This window comes from Tachyglossus aculeatus, chromosome 21 (genome assembly GCF_015852505.1).
Source record: "Tachyglossus aculeatus isolate mTacAcu1 chromosome 21, mTacAcu1.pri, whole genome shotgun sequence".
Lineage (NCBI taxonomy): Eukaryota > Metazoa > Chordata > Mammalia > Monotremata > Tachyglossidae > Tachyglossus > Tachyglossus aculeatus.
In genome coordinates, this window is record NC_052086.1 from 37,646,233 (window position 1) to 37,668,169 (window position 21,937).

Genomic DNA, 21,937 nt, shown 5'->3' on the forward strand with positions numbered 1-21,937 from the left:
GATGAAGGCAAGGAGCCCTTTCTGCTGAAGAGGCTGCTGGGAGCCTAGTTTCTTAGTTCTTCCTGCTGAATATTCCAGCCAGGAACACCTCCCTCCCTCCTCCAGTTTACCGGCCTTGTGCGACTCCTCGTCACTGGGGACGACGTCCCGGGGCCACGGGCCTCCGCCAGCTGACGGGCAGGAGGGGACCGGGTGGCCGGAGACCCTGACCCTTCCCCACAAAGCTTGCCTCACATCCCCACACCGATTCCAACAGGAGGGTGAAAGGGTGGGTCAAATGAAACCCCCAATTCTTATTATTCTCTGAGGAGCTCAATATCACGGCACTGCCCATTCCCCACCCCACCGGAGGTGTCTGCAGGGCAAGGCAGAGGCTACTGGTTGCCGAGAATACTTTATTTGATTGTCACCTGCACCAAGGACCAAGTAGCAGTGGCTTGTATAAAATGCAGGGTATCTTCTCCATCTCGCCTGCATCAACTCATACAAAACTCTCAGTTTAAAAACAAGAATCATAAAACTAACGTCGTGAAACAAGACACAGTGAGGTCTGCCAGGTTGAGTCTTTTCTGCAGGCCTGAAGGGCTGGCACCCGGTCCACGCTGCTGCCCACCAAGCTGGGCACAGTGCCCGTGGAGTTATCAGGCACGAAAGTCTGGGCCGTGCCTGCTGGGGGAAGCTTGGGGCACCCACTTACCGCCTGTCTGACGAGGCTGGCAGGTGGCGGGTGCCCATTTCTCCCCTGGTCTACTGTCCTCAAGGGTGGGCACCTAATAGCTCCCTGCTACAGATGAGCCAACAGGCAAAAAGGAGTGACGGAGAGGCATCGGGATGGGGAGGCCAAGCTCTCAGGGCCCCTCCCCCTTCCCATTCCTGCTCTGGAGACAAGGGGGGCGGTGGGGAAGGAAATGGGGAGAAGGGAAAAGAGCGATGAGGGCCAACGCCATGGCCTCCTCCTTGCCCTGGAAGCTTCGTTCCACGGGCCTCAGCTAACCGGCCGGCCAGTGCAGAGGGGAGACGGAAGCGAGGCAGGGAGGAGATGGGAGAGAGAAGAAGAGGGGAGAGAGAAGAGGAGAAAGAGAAAAAGAGGGAAGAGAGAAGAAGAGGGGAGAGAGAAGAAGCGGGGAAGATCAGGGAAAGGAAAGAGGAAGAGAGGCGAGGAGAAAGAAGGAAACGCCTGTGCTAGGAGCCAAGTCCAAGCCAGAGCCACAGTGCTGAGCCCACACCATTTTGGGCAGGAGGGGCAGGAGGGGCAGCAGGCAGTGTCACCCCCAATAGGGCTGGCACAGCCCTGGTTCCCACTGGAGATGTCAGACCCGGTTCCTGCCCTTCAGGGGCACCTCCTGGTGCCAAGAGAAATCGACCCCTCCCACCCCTTTCCTTCTTGCCAGCTCTGCCCAACCCGGGCCCAGGGGCCCAGCTCTACCCTTCTTCCTCAGATGGGGCAGGGCCCACCCTCACTCCTCGGTGCTCTCCCAGGGGGGCAGGAGCGGTGGCCGGGGGGGCCGGGAGAGCTGGCTCAGCCCCGGTAGCTCTTGAGCAGGTGGCCGGCAATGACCAGCCGCTGGATCTCACTGGTGCCCTCGTAGATCTCCGTGATGCGGGCGTCGCGGTAGTGGCGCTCGGCGGGCATCTCGGTCACGTAGCCCATCCCGCCCAGGACCTGGATGGCCTGGGATCGGAGCCGCCGGGGCTGAGCCTTCCCCAGCTCCTCCGCTCCCTCCCCGCTACCCCTGAGGGCTGAGCCCCGCGAGGGGCTCCTGGGCCTCCACACCCTGGGGGACGGCCCGGGAGATGGGTGAGTTTGGCATCCCCGGTCCCGGCCTTGCAGATCCGCCCTACTCACCTGGTGGGCGATGCTCGTGGCCGCCTCGGACGCCGCCAACTTGGCCATCGCGGCTTCCTACGTGCGCAGGGGGGGAAGAGCGGACGGTCAGGCCTGGATGACCCCCACAACCCCCGCTCCCTTCTGGGCCGGGGAGGAGGCAGCTGGAATAACCAATTCGCTCAGACGCCGGCCCGGGAAGCCCCCGTCCCACGGCTCTGCCTCTTTCCTTCTGACCCCAGTCTGATCCATCCCCCTCCCCTCACTCTCCATTTTCCACTGGAGGGGGGCGTTCACCTTGCCGTAAGGCTTGCCGTTGTCCTTCAGCATGGCAGCGCGCCAGGTGAGCAGGCGGGCGCTCTCCAGGGCCAGGGCCATGTCCGCCAACTTGAACTGAAATGCACCCATCAATGCATCCCAACCCCGGCGTTGGCCCAGGCAGCTGCTGCCCTCGATGCTCAGCCCCCTGGTGCCCTCCGGATGGGCGGGGACGGGCAGAGGGCCAGTGGCCGGGGAGGGGAGGGATGGAGATGGAGGTCAGGAACCGGTACGCTCGGCCTTAGCCAACAGGACCGGGGCTGTTGCCACGGAGGGGCTAGGGGATAAACCACTGCCCGCCTCGACCCGTCCGCCGCCTCCGATACCTGAATGCCCTGCAGCTTGGTGAGGGGGGCCCCGAAGGCCACCCTCTTCTCTGCGTAGTCCACGGCGCAGTCCAGGGCGGCCTGGGCGATGCCCAGCGCCTGGGAGGCGATGCCGATGCGGCCCATGTCCAGGGTTTGCTGGGGGGACGGAGGGAGGCTCGGGTCAGCGCGGAGGGGTCCGCCCACCTCTCTTCCTCGGGTCCGGGGGAGCGGGGCCCATTCGCCAGGGTGGGTTGGGGGAGGGAAGAGGGGGTGCCCGGGGAGGGGGGAGCTCACCATGGCGATCTTAAAGCCCTGGCCGAGCTCCCCGAGCACGTGGTGGCGGGGGATGCGGCAGTCCTCGAAGATGAGGTTGGCGGTGGAGGAGGCGCGGATCCCCAGCTTGTCCTCTTTCTTGCCCAGCGACAGGCCGGGCGTCGGCATGGGCACCAGGAAGGCTGTGATGCCCTGCACGGCCCCGGGCCGCGAGGTCACCCGGGGCCCAGCTCACCGTCCCCTACCTTCCCCAAACCCCGAAGAGGCTCAGGGAGGCGCAGCCGGCCGAGGGACCAGACCTTGGCTGCAAGCCTGGCCCCCCAGAGCCCTTCCCTCCGCGCGTTAGCTCAGACTCCCTGGGCTGCTCCAGCAGGAGAAAGGCACCGATTCCCACAGCGGCCTAGTGGCACCCTCGGAGCCCGAAAAGGTCGACCACGAGCCAGGACCGAGGGCCGGGCAGCCGGTCGGTGCCTCTTCCTCACCCCCACCCTCACCCGCCTCTATCACCTTGTGCTTCAGGGCCTTGTCTGTGGTGGCAAACACCACGGTAGCCGAGGCATCCCAGGCGTTGGTGATCCAGGCTTTGGTGCCATTCAGGACCCAAGAGTCCCCCTCTGCCCGCGCCGTGGTTGAAGCGGCTCCGGCGTCGCTGCCGTTCCCTGCCCCGGGCATACACCTTCGCTAGACCAGGCTGTTGTCTCCCCGCTGACTCCGGGCCCCCCGAGCCAAACCCCAAATCAATCCCACCCTACCCGAGCCTTGTTCAGCCGGAGGCCGGTCTCCCTGTCCCTTTCTCCTTCCCCCCACCTGGAGTTTATTTAGTATATGTGTTCCCTCTAGACTGTAAGCTCCTTGAAGGTATAGACTGTGTCTTTGCCCTTTAATCTATTGTCCCAAGCTCTTAATACAGTGCTCTAAGTAGGGACTCAATGTACACATTGAGTGACTGAACGCAGCGCAGCTCAAATAGCTGGCCTCCCTCCCCTTTGGAATGTGAGCCCCGCAGGGGACAGGGACTGTGATGATGATGATGATGATAGCATTTATTAACCGCTTACTATGTGCAATGCGCTGTTCTAAGCGCTGGGGAGCTTACAAGGTGATCAGGTTGTCCCATGGGGAGCTCACAGTCTCAATCCCCATTTTACAGATGAGGGAACTGAGGCGCAGAGAAGTGAAGTGACTCGCCCAAAGTCACACAGCTGACAAGTGGCAGGGCTGGGATCTGAACTCATGACCTCTGACTCCAAAGCCCGGGCTCTTTCCACTGAGCCATGGACCCTACACATCCTCGCCGTAAAACACCAATTTTTCCAGGTAAAATGAGACAAAAGTTAATAATAATAAGAAGAAGAAAGGTAACTATATGTATGTTTTTAAGTGCAATTTATGCCCTGAAAATTACAAACACATGACAAGAGAACAACCCAGCCAGCGGGACTCCTACAACCACAACGCTCAGACGTGAGCTTGGCTCAGGAGTGGCATGGCCCCGTACTGACGGACAATGAGGTTCGAGAGTGGAGAGAGCAAAGGCCCGAGAATCAGAAGGACCTGGGTTCTAATCCCGACTCTGCCAAATGCTTGCTGTACGACCTTGGGCAAGTCACTTCACTTCTCTGTGCCTCAGTCTCCTCAACCGTAAAATGGTGTCCACTCTCATTACCTTGTTATCTATCTCAGCGCTTAGTACAGGCTTGGCACATAGTAAGCGCTTAACAAATCCATAATTCTATCAGGAAAACGCTCCGGAGCCTTTGTCCATGGGAAAGGCCAAGGAGAAGAGAAGAAAGGAGTCGGGGAGGAGGGTGTTGGGAGTCCCTGGAGATCAGGGGTAAAGGGCGGCTAGGACCTTTGAACCTCATCATCAATGATATTTATTGAGCGCTTACTCTGTGCAGAGCACTATACTAAGCTTTTGGGTGGGTAAAGGAGTTGGCAAATATGTTTCCTGCCTCCAACAAGCTTTTGATTAGCACTTTGCCCTCTCGTTTTTTTACCTGAAACCAAATGTTCACTATTAATATGTAATATACATTACTGTTCCATGACTGAAAAATTACATTTAAATAGATGCAGTATACGGTGATAGGAAATAGTCTTTCAGATTTCATCTTCATTGCAAACTCCCCAGGATTTCAAAATAAGAGGAAAATACGGAACTCTTAGGCTTTGATCCAGCCAAGCACCCTCCCTCCTCCCCACCTAGCCCCCGAATCCCCAGGGCGTCGGGTGCCGACTGGGAAGGGCAGGCCGCCTCCGGCCCTGAAACCACTCCGCCGGGAAGGCCTCCGATTCTGCAATCCATCATCATCAATCGTATTTATTGAGCGCTTACTGTGTGCAGAGCGCTGTACTAAGCGCTTGGGAAGTACAAATGGGCAACATATAGAGACAGTCCCTACCCAACAGTGGGCTCACAGTCTAAAAGATCCAGGAACAGCACATGAGGCTGGCCTCCTCCGCTTCCCCTCCTCCTCCTCTTCCTCTCTCCCTCCTTCCTTCGGCCTTGGTGGGGAGGGACTTGGAGGAGGAGGGGAAGAGAAGAGCCCAGGTCCTTGGGTGGCCCCCGGCCTCCCGCCCCGGTACCTGGTTCACTGAGGGCGAAGGAGCCGATTTTGTCGCCGCTGGTGAAGGGAGCGATCCACTGCTGCTTCTGCTCCTTCGTCCCAAACTTCAGGATTGGCCCCAAATAGAGAGACTGGCAGGAGTGACAGAGAGCCCCGGTGACCCCTGCCCACCCCCTCCGGAGTCCCACTGTCCCGACCCAGGCCACGGGGATCCACCCCCAGGGTGACGAGCCCCCCGTCAGGCCCGGCCCCACACGCGGGGCCTCCGCGTCGTGCTCAGCTCAGCGTGCCGGAGGGCCGGACGAGGCCGGGGGCTTACGTTGTTGACGCTCATGATGACCCCGGTGGAGGCGCAGCCTCGGCTGATCTCCTCCATGGCGATGGAGTAGGCCAGGTAATCAAGCCCCGCGCCGTTGAACTCTTCGGGCACATCCATGGCTAGGAGTCCCAGCTCTCCCATCTTCTTCACCTGCTCCCAGGATCGAGCAATCAGTGGCCCTCACTGGGCCCTTTCTGTGTGCACGGCACCGGACTAAGCGCTTGGGAGCATAAAATCCGGCCGAGTTGGCGGACAGGTTCCCCACCCAAAAGGAGCTTACGGCTTACAGGGGGGTGAAAGACATTTATTCATGACTGTCGCCCAACTAGACTGCACATATCTACCAACTGTGTGATACTGTACTCTCCCAAGGGCTCAATACAATCATCATCATCACCCATCGTATTTATTGAGCGCTTACTGTGTGCACAGCACTGTACTAAGCGCTTGGGAAGTCCAAGTTGGCAACATAGAGAGACGGTCCCTACCCAACAGTGGGCTCACAGTCTAAAAGGGGGAGACAGAGAACAAAACCAAACATACTAACAAAATAAAATAAATAGAATAGATATGTACAAGTAAAATAAATAGAGTAACAAATATGTACAAACATATATCATCATCATCAATCGTATATATTGAGCACTTACTATGTGCAGAGCACTGTACTAAGCGCTTGGGAAGTACAAATTGGCAACATCTAGAGACAGTCCCTACCCAACAGTGGGCTCACAGTCTAAAAGGGGGAGACAGAGAACAAAACCAAACATACTAACAAAATAAAATAAATAGAATAGATATGTACAAATAAAATAAATAAATAAATAAATTGAGTAATAAATATGTACAAACATATATACATGTATATAGGTGCTGTGGGGAAGGAAAGGAGTAAGATGGGGGGGATGGAGAGGGGGACGAGGGGGAGAGGAAGGAAGGGGCTCAGTGTGGGAAGGCCTCCTGGAGGAGGTGAGCTCTCAGCAGGGCCTTGAAAGGAGGAAGAGAGCAAGCTTGTCGGATGGGCAGAGGGAGGCCATTCCAGGCCCAGGGGATGACGTGGGCCGGGGGTCGATGGCGGGACAGGCGAGAGCGAGGTACGGGGAGGAGATCAGCGGTGGAGGAGCGGAGGGTGCGGGCTGGGCTGGACAAGGACAGAAGGGAGGTGAGGTAGGAGGGGGCCAGGGGATGGACAGCCTTGAAGCCCAGGGTGAGGAGTTTCTGCCTTATATATGTATATATATGTAAATATATACATATAAACATATAGATACAATGCTCTGCACACAGCGAGTACTCAATAAACGTGACTGATGATTGATTAAAATGATCCGGGCAGCAGATTGAAGAACGAACTGGAAAGGGGAGAGACAGGAAACAGGACAGTCAGTGAGAGGACCCCTGCAGAAGTCAAGGTGTGAAATGATCCTCTCACCCCACGCCAACTAGATTGAAAGCCAAGCTAGCTCTCTTCCTCCCTTCAAAGCCCTCCTGAGAGCTCACCTCCTCCAGGAGGCCTTCCCTGACTGAGCCCCCTTTTTCCTCTCCTCCTCCCCATCCCCCCGGCCCTACCTCCTTCCCCTCCCCACAGCACCTGTATAGACGTTTGTATCACTCTATTTATTTTACTTGTACATATTTACTATTCTATTTATTGTGTTAATGATGTGCATTTACCTTGAATTCTGTTTGTTCTGATGACTTGACAGCCGTCCACATGTTTTGTTTTGTTGCCTGTCTCCCTCCTTCTAGACTGTGAGCCCGTTGTTGGTTAGGGACCGTCTCTATCTGTTGCCAACTTGTACTTCCCAAGCGCTTAGTCCAGGGCTCTGCACACAGTAAGCGCTCAATAAATACGACTGAATGAATGAATCAAGGTCAATTACGGCTCTGGATGTAAGACGGGCGGACGGAGAACCACGCCGACTAAATTCTGTCTGTGTGTGGAGCATTGCCTTGGCAACCTGATGCTGGTGTGGTGAGATCCTGGGGGTCCGGGCCCTCGGCCACGCTGACCCTTGAACCCAATGGTTCATGAGAAGCAGTGTAGCCTAGTGGGCAGAGCACAGGGTTGGGAGTCAGAAGGACCTGGATTTTAATCAACTTGTACTTCCCAAGCGCTTAGTACAGTGCTCTGCACACAGTAAGCGCTCAATAAATATGATTGAATGAATGAATGAATAATCCTGGCTCCGCCACGTGTCTGCTGTGTGACCTTGGGCAAGTCACTTCACTTCCCCGGGCCTCAGTCACCTCGTCTGTAAAATGGGGATTAAGATGATGAGTCCCCAGTGGGACAGAGCCTGTGTCAAACCTGATTAAGTTGTACCTACCCCGGCGCTTAGAACAGCGCTTGACACATAGTAAATGCTTAACTAATCCTATCATCACCATCCACTGTTGGGTAGGGACCGTCTCTATATGTTGCCAAACTGTACTTCCCAAGCGCTAAGTACAGTGCTCTGCACACAGTCAGCACTCAATAAATACAATTGAATGAATGAATTATTATTATTATTATTAATAATACTGGTATTTGTGGCCAGGGAATTCAAGCCAACATAGCCAACGGCCTGACCAGTGGTTTGGCCCCAGGGTCCTGAGGCTGGCTCCTTTTTGGAGAGTTAACTGGTCTTCATTCAAACCCCTCGGAAACATTCCCTCTTCACCCCTTTTCCGTTCCCACACAACCTTCCCCGACACTCCTGGCATCCAGACGGGAGGTTCCCAACTGCTGTGTCTTTTGGATTCTGGCTGAACGAACAGCTGTGGTCTTTAACCGGGAAGGCCCAGGCCCTACTCCCTTTTAGACTGTGAGCCCACTGTTGGGCAGGGACTGTCTCTATATGTTGCCGATTTGTACTTCCCAAGCGCTTAGTACAGTGCTCTGCACACAGTAAGCGCTCAATAAATACGATTGATGATGATGATGATCCCAACCCTAACCCTCACTAGGCCCAGAGGCTAAAGGTAGAGTCCCCTCAGGCTTGGAGGCGCTCGGTTTCAGAATAAAAGTACTAATAACAAAAATAATAATAACTGCGGTATTTGTTAAGTGCTTACTCTGTGCCAACTCAGATCAGCTAAATAATAATAATAATGAGGGCATTTATTAAGCACTTACTATGTGCCAAGCACTGTTCTAAGCGCTGGGGAGGTTACAAGGTGATCAGGTTGCCCCACGGGGGGCTCACAATCTTCACCCCCATTTTACAGATGAGGTAACTGAGAATCAATCAATCAATCGTATTTATTGAGCGCTTACTGTGTGCAGAGCACTGGACTAAGCGCTTGGGAAGTACAAGTTGGCAACATCCAGAGACGGTCCCTACCCAACAGTGGGCTCACAGTCTAGAAGGGGGAGACAGAGAACAAAAGAAACGTATGAACAAAATAAAATAAATAGAATATATATGTACAAGTAAAATAAATAAATAGAGTAATAAATACGTACAAACATGTATACATATATACAGGTGCTGTGGGGAGGGGAAGGAGGTAAGGCGAGAAGTTAAGTGACTTTTAATAATAATAATAATAATAATGGCATTTATTAAGCGCTTACTATGTGCAAAGCACTGTTCTAAGCACTGGGGAGGTTACAAGGTGATCAGGTTGTCCCACGGGGGGCTCACAGTCTTCATCCCCATTTTCCAGATAAGGTCACTGAGGCCCAGAGAAGTGAAGTGACTTGCCCGAAGTCACACAGCCGACAAGTGGTGGAGCCGGGATTTGAACCCATGACCTCTGACTCCAAAGCCCGGGCTCTTTCCACTGAGCCACGCTGCTTCTAAATGCAGCTGTGAAAGGGCAGAGGCGCCCCTCTAGACTTTAAGCTCGTTGTGAGCAGGGAATGTGTCTGATCACTTTGTAACCTCTCCAGTGCTTAGAACAGTGCTTTGCACATAGTAAGCATCATCATCATCAATCGTATTTATTGAGCGCTTACTATGTGCAGAGCACTGTACTAAGCGCTTGGGAAGTACAAATTGGCAACATATAGAGACAGTCCCTACTCAACAGTGGGCTCACAGTCTAAAAGGGGGAGACGGAGAACAAAACCAAACATACTAACAAAATAAATAGGATAGATATGTACAAATAAAATAAATAAATAAATAAATAAATAAATAGAGTAATAAATATGTACAAACATATATCCATATATACAGGTGCTGTGGGGAAGGGAAGGAGGTAAGATGGGGGGATGGAGAGGGGGACGATGTTGCCAATTTGTACTTCCCAAGCGCTTAGTACAGTGGTCTGCACATAGTAAGCGCTCAACAAATACGATTGATGATGATGATGATGATGACGAGGGGGAGAGGAAGGAAGGGGCTCAGTCTGGGAAGGCCTCCTAAATGCCATTATTATTATTATTCTATTGTTCTCTTGTCCTCTCCCAAGGGTTTAATACAGTGCTCTGCACACCGTAAGCGCTCAATAAATACGAATGACTGACTGACAGAGGCATGTGGCTTCCAGCTGGCCGCCGAGTGGTGGAAGTAGCCCAGAAGGCACCGGACGGAGAGCTCTCTGGTAATAATAATAATAATAATGATAATAATAATAATAATAATATTGGCATTTGTTAAGCGCTTACTATGTGTAAAGCACTGTTCTAAGCGCTGGGGAGGATACATGGTAATCAGGTTGTCCCACGGGGGGCTCACAGTAGTAATCCCCATTTGACAGATGAGGTAACTGAGGCACAGAGAAGTTAAGTGGCTTGCCCAAGGTCACACAGCAGACAGGTGGCGGAGCCGGGATTCGAACCCATGACCTCCGACTCCCAAGCCCATGCTTTTCCCACTGAGCCACGCTGGTAACAGCGTGAGGACTGGAGTAGCCATTCTGGCCAGGTCGTGGCTAGAGGCAGGAGGGGCCGGGGGCCCCCCTCTGCTTTGGCAGAGCCCAGCCTGAGTCTGGGTGGGCCGAGGAAGTTGCTGGGGGGTGGCCAGGGAGACCTGCGGGGACCAAGAACTGCCGCGGAGCCCAGGGGCGGCTGGAGATGATGCCCTTCGGAATAGTAATAATAATAATAATGGCATTTATTAAGCGCTTACTACGTGCAAAGCACTGTTCTAAGCGCTGGGGAGTTTACAAGGTGATCAGGTTGTCCCACGGGGGGCTCACAGTCTTCATCCCCATTTTCCAGATGTGTGGGGCCCAGAGGAGTGAAGCGACTTGCCCAAAGTCACCCAGCCGACAAGTGGCGGGGCCGGGATTTGAACCCATGACCTCGGACTCCTTTCCACTGAGCCACGCTGCTTGCGGGGTCGTGCTGCGTGACGTCTCGCCAGCCACCTAGCCCAGCTTCGGGGCGGAGGCCACCGCTCACTAACGTCCTCCTCCTCCTCCCTCCCCCTGGTCCCCGCCACCGCTCCGGGATGCTCAGAGGGAGTCCGGAGAAGGGGGCCGGACCGGCCAGGAACGGGGGGACAGGGTGGCCGGGCTGGTCCTCTGAGCCCTCGGGCAACCTGAGCCACAGGCCCCCTCTCCCACCCACCAGCCGGGGGTGGGGGGAACGTTGGGGGGGAGAGTGGAAAGGAAGAGGGGCCAACCTGTACTTCCCAAGCGCTTAGTACAGTGCTCTGCACACAGTAAGCGCTCAATAAATACGACGGATTGATTGATTTCTGGGGGTCTCTGCCCCTGGTTGACGGGTGCAGACCGGGGAGGGGCTGGGGGCAACCTGTGAATAATAATAATAATAATAATGGCATTTGTTAAGCACTTACTATGTGCAGAGCACTGTTCTAAGCGCTGGAGGGGGATACAAGGTGATCAAGTTGTCCCACGTGGGGCTCACAGTCTTAATCCCCATTTTACAGATGAGGGAACTGAGGCTCAGAGAAGTGAAGTGACTCGCCCAAGGTCACACAGCTGACATGTGACGGAGCCGGGATTCGAACCCACGACCTCTGACTCCAAAGCCCGGGCTCTTTCCACTGAGCCACGCTGCTTCTCTGTGAAGTCACCACACTAATAGTAATTTATAATAATAATCATAATAATGACATTTATTAAGCGCTTACGATGTGCAAAGCACTGTTCTAAGCACTGGGGAGGTTACAAGGTGATCAGGTTGTCCCACGAGGGGGGCTCACAGTCTTAATCCCCATTTTACAGATGAGGTCACTGAGGCAAAGTCACACAGCTGGCAATTGGCAGAGCCGGAATTTGAACCCATGACCTCTGACTCCCAAGCCCGGGCTCTTTCCACTGAGCCACGCTGCTTCTCTGTGAAGTCATCACACTAATAGCAATTAATAATAATAATTATAATAAAGACATTTATTAAGCACTTACTATGTGCAAAGCACTGTTCTAAGCACTGGGGAGGTTACAAGGTGATCAGGTTGTCCCACGGAGGGGGGGGGGGGGGGCTCACAGTCTTAATCCCCATTTTACAGATGAGGTCACTGAGGCAAAGTCACACAGCTGGCAATTGGCAGAGCCGGAATTTGAACCCATGACCTCTGACTCCAAAGCCCGGGCTCTTTCCACTGAGCCACTTGTGTTGCCAATCTGTACTTCCCAAGCGCTTAGTACAGTGCTCTGCACATAGTAAGCGCTCAATAAATACGATTGATTGATTGATTGATTGAGCCACGCTGTTTCTCTAGGCTCGGCAAGGCTGCAGGCCCGGCACGACACGCGACGCTTCCATCGCCAAGGCCCACCGAGACCCAAGCCCAGATCACAAGGCCCAGCCAAAAGTGAGCCTTAAGCGCTTAGTACAGTGCTCTGCACACAGTACGTGCTCAATAAATACAATTGAATGAATGAAAGTGGGAAAGCGGGATTCCGCCAAGCCATTCCCACTTAAAGAGCCACCAAACATCTTCCATTCCCAGGAACAAGTAGTAGTAGTTACCATTAACAGTATTTACTAAGCACTTCTTGGGTGCCAAGCATTGTCCTAAGCACTAAGAAAACACAGTTGCGAATTTGTCCGAGGTCCCGGTCTCTCAGGGGGCTCACCGTTTGAAAATAAAAAGGGGGAGAGGGGAACCACTGACAGACACAAGTCTTTTAGACTGTGAGCCCACTGTTGGGTAGGGACTGTCTCTATATGCTGCCAATCTGTACTTCCCAAGCGCTTAGTACAGTGCTCTGCACATAGTAAGCGCTCAATAAATGCTATTGATGATGATGAGAGATGAAACAAAACACTAAGACAACACGAGGGCAAAAAGCAAAGATCAACAAAACCGAATGTTCTTTCCTTGAGTTCCTAGGTTGGGCTCCCCTCTAGATCTCCTCATCTTTAAATTAGGGATCAACTTCCTGTTCTTCCTCCCTCTTTGGACTGTTCACCATCATCATCAATGATATTTATTGAGCGCTTACTGTGCGCAGAGCGCTGCACTAAGCCCCTTTTAGACTGTGAGCCCACCGTTGGGTAGGGACCGTCTCTATACGTTGCCAACTTGTACTTCCCCAGCGCTCAATAAATATGATTGATTGATTAACTGTCTCTATATGTTGCCAACTTGTACTTCCCAAGCGCTTAGTACAGTGCTCTGCACACAGTAAGCGCTCAATAAATACGACATTGATTGAATACACTACAACAGAGTTGGCGGAGACACATTCCTTGCCCACAAGGGAGAGGCAGATGTTAATATAAATAAATAACGGGACAGGGGCTGTGTGTCACCTGTATATATGTATATATGCTTGTACATATTTTTTGCTCTATTTATTTATTTATTTATTTTGTTTGTACATATCTATTCTATTTATTTTATTTTGTTAGTATGTTTGGTTTTGTTCTCTGTCTCCCCCTTTTAGACTGTGAGCCCACTGTTGGGTAGGGACTGTTTCTATATGTTGCCAATTTGTACTTCCCAAGCGCTTAGTACAGGTGCTCTGCACATAGTAAGTGCTCAATAAATACGATTGATGATGATGATGATGATGATGATGCTTGTCCCTGTATCTACCGCGGTGACTCATAAAGGCGTTTGGCACATCGTAAGCAGTTAACAAATACGACAGTTGTAATTATTATCACCCATCGAAGGGCAAATGTTTACAGACCATGGGGATGACAAGAAAAATTGACATAATTAAGCGCTTAGTCCAGTGCTCTGCACACAGTAAGCGCTCAATAAATGCGATTGATGATGACATAGCCTCCAAATGACGGCTGATTTGAAGAATATGCTGGGCTGCCAGCCGGGATTCTCCTCTCAGCTCAGGAGATTTTCCTGTTCTGGCCCTGATGGATTTAGGGAAGCGGGACGGGCGAGACTGAGGCCTGGTGAGGAGGTGAGCGGCGGCAGAGGAGCGGAGGGTGCGGGCTGCCAGGGAGAAGGACAGAAGGGAGGTGAAGTAGGAGGGGGCGAGGGGATGGCAGCCTTGAAGCCGAGCCTGTCCCGCCGTCGACCCCCGGCCCACATAATAATAATAATGATGGCATTTGTTAAGCGCTTACTATGTGCAAAGCACTGTTCTAAGCGCTGGGGAGGATACAAGGTGATTAAGTTGTCCCACGTGGGGCTTACAGTCAATCCCCATTTTACAGATGAGGTGACTGAGGCTCAGTGAAGTTAAGTGACTTGCCCAAGGTCACACAGCAGACATGTGGCGGAGGCGGGATTCGAACCCCTGACCTCTGACTCCAAAGCCCGGGCTCTTTCCACTGAGCCACGCACGTCATCCCCCGGGCCTGGAATGCCCTCCCTCCGCACATCTGCCAAGCTAGCTCTCTTCCTCCCTTCAAGGCCCTACTGAGAGCTCACCTCCTCCAGAAGGCCTTCCCACACTGAGCCCCCTCCTTCCTCTCCCCCTCGTCGCCCTCTCCATCCCCCCATCTTACCTCCTTCCCTTCCCCACAGCACCTGGATATATGGATATATGTTTGTACAGATTTATTACTCTATTTATTTATTTATTTTACTTGTACAAATCTATTATATTTATTTTATTTTGTTAATATGTTTGGTTTTGATCTCTGTCTCCCCCTTCTACACTGAGAGCCCACTGTTGGGTAGGGACTTTCTCTGTATGTTGCCAACTTGGACTTCCCAAGCGCTTAGTACAGTGCTCTGCACACAGTAAGCGCTCAATAAATGTGATTGATTGATTGATTGAGTTCTTGCTTGATTAGTTCAGTGCCAGACACTGAACTAAGCGCTGGGGTAGATACAAGATAATCAGTTGGCCCCAATCCGTGTCCACATGGGGCTCACACTCTTAATCCCCCTTTTACGACTGAGGTAACTGAAGCCCAGAGAAGTGACCTGCCCAAGGTCATACCAGAGACGAGTGACAGGGCCGGCATTCGAACCCAGGTCCTTCTGACTCCGAGGCCCCGGCTCTACCTACTATTCATTCATTCAATCATATCTTCTAGACTATGAGACTACTCTTCTAGACTGTGAGCCCGCTGTTGGGTACGGACCGTCTCTATATGTTGCCAACTTGGACTTCCCAAGCGCTTAGCACAGTGCTCTGCACACAGTAAGCGCTCAATAAATACGATTGAATGAATGGATGAATTTATTGAGCACTTACTGTGTGCAAAGCACTGTACTAAGCGCTTGGGAAGTCCAAGTCGGCGACATATAGAGATGGTCCCTACCCAACAAACGGGCTCACAGTCTAGAAGGGGGAGACAGACAGCAAAAGAAAGGCTGAAACTGACAGCATTACATCATCATCATTATTATTAATAATAATACCAATAATAATCTGTTAGACTGTGAGCCCACTACTGGGTAGGGACTGTCTCTATATGTTGCCAACTTGTACTTCCCAAGCGCTTAGTACAGTGCTCTGCACACAGTAAGCGCTCAATAAATACGATTGATGATGATAGTGATATTTGTTAAGCGCTATGTGCCAGGCACTGTACAAAGCACTGAGATCGATACAAGCAAATTGAATTGGACACAGTCCCTGCCCACCAGGTGCTCACAGTCTTTATCTCCTTGGCTCAGTGGAAAGAGCCCGGGCTTTGGAGTCGGAGGTCATGGGTTCGAATCCCGGCTCCACCACATGTCCGCTGTGTGACCTTGGGCAAGTCACTTGACTTCTCCGCGCCTCAGTTCCCTCATCTGTAAAATGGGGAGTACGACTGTGAGCCCCAAGTGGGACAACCTGATCACTTACGTTGCCAACTTGGACTTCCCCAAGCGCTTAGTCCAGTGCTCGGCACACAGTAAGCGCTCAATAAATACGATTGAATGAATGAAAACAAAACACGCGGGCAGGTGTCAAGTCGTCAGAATAAACAGAATTAAGGGCTGCTGCGTCTCCCTCTGCCCATCCGCCAAGCTCGCTCTCTTCCTCCCTTCAAGGCCCTACTGAGAGCTCACCTCCTCCAGGAGGCCTTCCCAGACTGAGCCCCTTCCTTCCTCTCCCCCTCGTCCCCCTCTCCATCCCCCCTTCTTACCTCCTTCCTTCCCCCACAGCACCTGTATATATGTATATATGTTTGTACATATTGTTTTACTCTATTTATTTATTTAATTTATTTATACATATCTGTTCTATTTATTTTATTTTGTTAGTATGTTTGGTTTTGTTCTCTGTCTCCCCCTTTTAGACTGTGAGCCCACTGTTGGGTAGGGACTGTCTCTGTATGTTGCCAATTTGTACTTCCCAAGCACTTAGTCCGGTGCTCTGCACATAGTAAGCGCTCAATAAATACGATTGATGATGATGATGATTGAGCGCTCACGGTGTGCAGAGCACTGTACTAAGCGCTTGGGAAGTACTGCAAGTTCTCCCACCCGGAGCGGGTGGTGGTTCTTACCTGAGCAGCAGGGAAGCGGTGTTCCTTGTCCAACTGGGCGGCAATGGGCACCAGCTCTTTCTCCGCAAAGTCGCGGCACGTCTGGCGCAGCATCTGATGGGTCTCGGGCAGCTCCACGGTCTGGTACACCGTATGGAGTCCCCGCCACCCACCCGGGCGCAGGGCTGCAAGCGACAGGGAAGCAGCGGGGCCTGGTGGATAAAAGCCGCGCCTGGGAGTCAGAGGTCATGGGTTCACGCCACTGGTCAGCTGGGTGACTTTGGGCAAGTCGCTTCACTTCTCTGGGACTCAGTTCCCTCATCTGGAAAATGGGGATGAGGACCGTGAGCCCCCCGTGGGACAACCTGATCACCCTGCATCCTCCCCTGCGCTTCAAACAGTGCTTTGCACATAGTAAGCACTTAACAAATGCCATCATAATTGAGAAGCAGTGTGGCTCAGTGGAAAGAGCACGGGCTTGGGAGTCAGAGGTCATGGGTTCAAATCCCGGCTCCGCCACTGGTCAGCTGGGTGACTTTGGGCAAGTCACTTCACTTCTCTGGGCCTCAGTTCCCTCATCTGGAAAATGGGGATTAGGACCGTAAGCCCCCCATGGGACAACCTGATCACCCTGTATCCTCCCCTGCGCTTCGAACAGTGCTTTGCACATAGTAAGCGCTTAACAAATGCCATCATTATTGAGAAGCAGCGTGGCTCAGTGGAAAGAGCACAGGCTTGGGAGTCGGAGGTTATGGGTTCTAATTCCGACTCTGCTGCTTGTCAGCTGTGTGACTTCGGGCAAGTCACTTCACTTCTCTGGGCCTCAGTTCCCTCATCTGGAAAACGGGGATGAAGACTGGGAGCCCCACATGGGACAACCTGATCACCTTGTATCCCCACAGTGCTTAGAACAGTGCTTTGCACATAGTAAGTGCTTAACAAATGCCATCATTATTATTATTATGTGGGACGGGGACTGTGTCCAACCCAATTTGCTTGTATCCACACCAGTGCCTAGCACATAGTAAGCACTTTATAAATACCACTATTATTATGATTATTATTGTTATTAGAGAAGCAGTCACTTCACTTCTCTGGGCCTCAGTTCCCTCATCTGGAAAATGGGGATGAAGACTGTGAGCCCCATGTGGGACAACCTGATCACCTTGTATCCCCCCCAGTGCTTAGAACAGTGCTTTGCACATAGTAAGCGCTTAATAAATGCCATCATTATTATTATTATTATTAGAGGGGCCTGGGTCATCCGGGTCAGAGGGAGAGGGAGTGAGGGTCTGGGTCACAATAGTGAGGTGGCTGTGTCCAACCTGATTTGCTTTTACCTATCCCAGGGCTCAGTACCCTGTCTGGCGCCTAGCAAGTACTTAACTACCATTATTATTATCATCATGTTATCTGAGTGGCTTAGTGGAGAGAGAGGGCCTAGGAATCAGGAGGTCATGGGTTCTAATCCCAAATCCGCCACATATCTTGCTGTTTGACGACGGGCAAGTCACTTCACTTCTCTGGGTCTCAGCTACCTCATCTGCAAAATGGGGATTAAGACGGTACTTCTACTTCCCAAACGCTTAGTACAGTGCTCTGCACACAGTAAGCGCTCAATAAATACGATTGATTGAATGAATGAATGAATGACGGTGAGCCCTGTGTGGGACAGGGACTGTATCCAACCTGATCACCTTGTATCTACCCCACTGCTTAGAACAGGGCTTGGCACATAGTAAGTGCTTAACTGATACCATAATTATTATTATCACTACCCCAGCGCTTAATACAATGTCTGACACGTAACAAGTTCTTAATAACATTCTTAAACTGAGCCCCCTTTCTCCTCTCCTCCTCCCCATCCCGCCCCCACCTCCTTCCCCTCCCCACGGCACTTGTGTATATATATTTGTACAGATTTATTACTCTATTTTACTTGTACATATTTACTATTCTATTTATTTTGTTAATGATGTGCATATAGCTTTAATTCTATTTGTTCTGACAACTTTGACACCTGTCTACATGTTTTGTCTTGTTGTCTGTCTCGCCCTTCTAGACTGTGAGCCCATTGTTGGGTAGGGACCATCTCTAGATGTTGTTGACTTGTACTTCCGAAGCGCTTAGTCCAGTGCTCTGCACAAAGTAGGCGCTCGATAAATACGATTGAATGAATGAATAAATTATTAGTATTATTACTATCTGTATCTACCCCAGTGCTTAGTACAGTGTCTGGCACATAGCAAGTGCTTAACAAATACCATTATTGTTATTATTATTATTATCCTGTATCTACCCTAGTGCTTAGTATAGTGTATGGCACATAGTGAGTGCTTAACAAATACCATAATTATTATTATTATTCTGGATCTACCCCAGTGCTTAATACAGTGCCCAGCACATTCATTCATATTTATTGAGGGCTTAATCAATCAATCAATCAATCATATTTATTGAGCGCTTACTGTGTGCAGAACACTGGACTAAGCGCTTGGGAAGTCCAAGTCGGCAACACATAGAGACAGTCCCTACCCAACAGCGGACTCAATCAATCAATCAATCGTATTTATTGAGCGCTTACTGTGTGCACAGCACTGTACTAAGCGCTTGGGAAGTCCAAGTCGGCACCACATAGAGACAGTCCCTACCCAACAGCGGGCTCACAGTCTAGAAGGGGGAGACAGAGAACAAAACCAAACATACTAACAAAATAAAATAAATAGAATAGATATGTACAAGTTAAATAAATAAATGAATAGAGTAATAAATATGTACAAACATATATACAGGTGCTGTGGGGAAGGGAAGGAGGTAAGATGGGGGGATGGAGAGGGGGAGAGGAAGGAAGGGGCTCAGTGTGGGAAGGCCTCCTGGAGGAGGTGAGCTCTCAGCAGGGCCTTGAATCAATCATATTTATTGAGCGCTATGTGCAGAGCACTGGACTAAGCGCTTGGGAAGTACAAATTGGCAACATATAGAGACAGAGGGACTGTCTCTATATGTTGCCAATCTGTACTTCCCAAGCGCTTAGTCCAGTGCTCTGCACATAGTAAACGCTCAATAAATACGATTGATGATGATGACAGTCCCTACCCAACATCGGGCCCACAGTCAAGTCTAAAAGTGGTGAAGTGACTTGCCCCAAGTCACACAGCTGACAACTGGCGGAAGAAATGCCATTATTATTATTATTATTATATATACAGGTGCTGTGGGGAGGGGGAGAAGATGGCGGGTGGTCAGTCTGGGCCTGGACCGGAAGTGGGGCGGAGGGCTTGTTCCCTCCTCAGGGCCGCCTCAGGGTCGCCTCGGGGCCCGGGGCCTGACGAGGAGGGGCCTGACGAGGGGTTAAGGGGTCGGGGGGTGGTCGGTTCCGGTCAGTCGGGCCGGTCCCCAACCCCGTCTGGTGGTCGGCCGGTGCCCCCGGGCCCGCTCACCTCGGCAGGCCCGGCCCAGCAGGGAGGCGACGGCCGCCATTGCTCCTCGATCACCTCAGCCTTGGCCCAGCAGAAGGGGCAGGGGGAGGGCGCGGGGCGGGGCCCGGAGCCCTGCAGCAACTCCCTCATCCCAGCCCATTTACTGAGCGCTTCCTGGGGGCGGACCAATCAATCAATCAATCAATCAATCAATCGTATTTATTGAGCGCTTACTGTGTGCAGACCACTGGACTAAGCGCTTGGGAAGTCCAAGCTGGCAACATAGAGAGACGGTCCCTGCCCAACAGTGGGCTCACAGCCTAGAAGGGGGAGACAGAGAACAAAACTAAACGATGGGGAGAGGCCGGTTGGGCCACAGATCGATCGATCGATCAATCGTATTTATTGAGCGCTTACTGTGTGCTTACTGGACTAAAGGCTGGGGAGAGGCCAGTTGGGCCGCAGATGGAGGCGGTCCCTCCCCAACAACGGGCTCACAGGAAAGGGGGGACGGACGACAACAAGACAAGTAGACTGATGTCAATAATAATAATAATAGCACTTGTTCATTCATTCATTCAATCATCATCATCAATCGTATTTATTGAGCGCTTACTGTGTGCAGAGCACTGTACTAAGCGCTTGGGAAGTGCAAATTGGCAACATATAGAGACAGTCCCTACCCAACAGTGGGCTCACAGTCTAAAAGGGGGAGACAGAGAACAAAACCAAACATACTAACAAAATAAAATAAATAGAATAGATATGTACAAAATAGAATAGAATTTACTGAGCGCTTACTGTACTAAGCGCTTGGGAAGTACAAGTTGGCAACATGTAGAGACGGTCCCTACCCAACAATGGGCTCACAGGAAAGGGGAGACGGACGACAACAAAACAAGTAGACTGATGTCAATAATAATAATAATAATAGCATTTGTTATTCATTCATTCAATCGTATTTACTGAGCGCTTACTGTGTGCAGAGCACTGGACTAAACGCTGGGGAGAGGCCAGTTGGGCCACAGATAGGAACGGTCCCTCCCCAACAACGGGCTCACAGGAAAGGGGAGACGGACGACAACAAAACAAGTAGACTGATGTCAATAATAATAATAATAATAATAATGATGGCATTTGTTCATTCATTCATTCAATCGTATTTACTGAGCGCTTACTGTGTGCAGAGCACTGGACTAAACGCTGGGGAGAGGCCAGTTGGGCCACAGATGGAGACGGTCCCTCCCCAACAACGGGCTCACAGGAAAGGGGAGACGGACAACAACAAAACAAGTAGACTGATGTCAATAATAATAATAATAGCATTTGTTCATTCATTCATTCAATCGTATTTACTGAGCGCTTACTGTGTGCTTACTGGACTAAACGCTGGGGAGCGGCCAGTTGGGCCACAGATGGAGACAATCCCTCCCCAACAACGGCTCACAGGAAAGGGGAGACGGACAACAACAAAACAAGTAGAGTGATGTCAATAATAATAATAATGATGGCATTTGTTCATTCTTTCAATCGTATTTACTGAGCGCTTACTGTGTGCAGAGCACTGGACTAAACGCTGGGGAGAGGCCAGTTGGGCCACAGATAGGAACGGTCCCTCCCCAACAACGGGCTCACAGGAAAGGGGAGACGGACAACAACAAGACAGACTGATGTCAATAATAATAATAATAGCATTTGTTCATTCATTCATTCAATCGTATTTACTGAGCGCTTACTGTGTGCTTACTGGACTAAACGCTGGGGAGAGGCCAGTTGGGCCACAGATGGAGACGGTCCCTCCCCAACAACGGGCTCACAGGAAAGGGGAGACGGACAACAACAAAGCAAGTGGACTGATGTCAATAATAATAATAATAATGATGGCATTTGTTCATTCATTCATTCAATCGTATTTACTGAGCGCTTACTGTGTGCAGAGCACTGGACTAAACGCTGGGGAGAGGCCAGTTGGGCCACAGATGGAGATGGTCCCTCCCCAACAATGGGCTCACAGGAAAGGGGAGGCGGACGACAACAAAACAAGTAGACTGATGTCAGTAATAATAATAATAATGATGGCATTTGTTCATTCATTCATTCAATCGCATTTACTGAGCGCTTACTGTGTGCAGAGCACTGTACTAAGCGCTTGGGAAGT

At 51.4% G+C, this 21,937-nt stretch overlaps 1 protein-coding gene across 1 annotated transcript; it reads right to left on the minus strand.

Annotated features, from left to right (window-relative positions):
* Positions 1–1,097: 1,097 nt before the first annotated feature.
* On the minus strand, positions 1,098–19,869 carry ACADS (acyl-CoA dehydrogenase short chain). The gene is made up of 10 exons (XM_038763631.1): positions 19,801–19,869; positions 16,382–16,572; positions 5,614–5,763; positions 5,314–5,425; positions 3,232–3,383; positions 2,746–2,916; positions 2,470–2,607; positions 2,123–2,218; positions 1,847–1,903; positions 1,098–1,672 (listed from the first exon to the last, which is right to left on the minus strand). The coding sequence occupies exons 1-10, from the start codon at positions 19,838–19,840 to the stop codon at positions 1,520–1,522; spliced, it is 1,260 nt and encodes a 419-aa protein (XP_038619559.1). The 5' UTR covers positions 19,841–19,869; the 3' UTR covers positions 1,098–1,519.
* Between the last annotated feature and the right edge of the window lie 2,068 nt (positions 19,870–21,937).

What these genes read in the sequence shown, in the direction of transcription:
- ACADS (XM_038763631.1), bottom strand. Translation starts at nt 19,840, where the DNA reads ATGGCGGCCGTCGCCTCCCTGCTGGGCCGGGCCTGCCGAG. An exon ending in CTTCGCCCTCAGTGAACCAG is followed by an intron (nt 3,384 to 5,313) that starts GTACCGGGGCGG and finishes TGCCCGGGGCAG; the next exon opens with GGAACGGCAGCGACGCCGGA. An exon ending in AGGGCTTTAAGATCGCCATG is followed by an intron (nt 2,608 to 2,745) that starts GTGAGCTCCCCC and finishes CCGTCCCCCCAG; the next exon opens with CAAACCCTGGACATGGGCCG.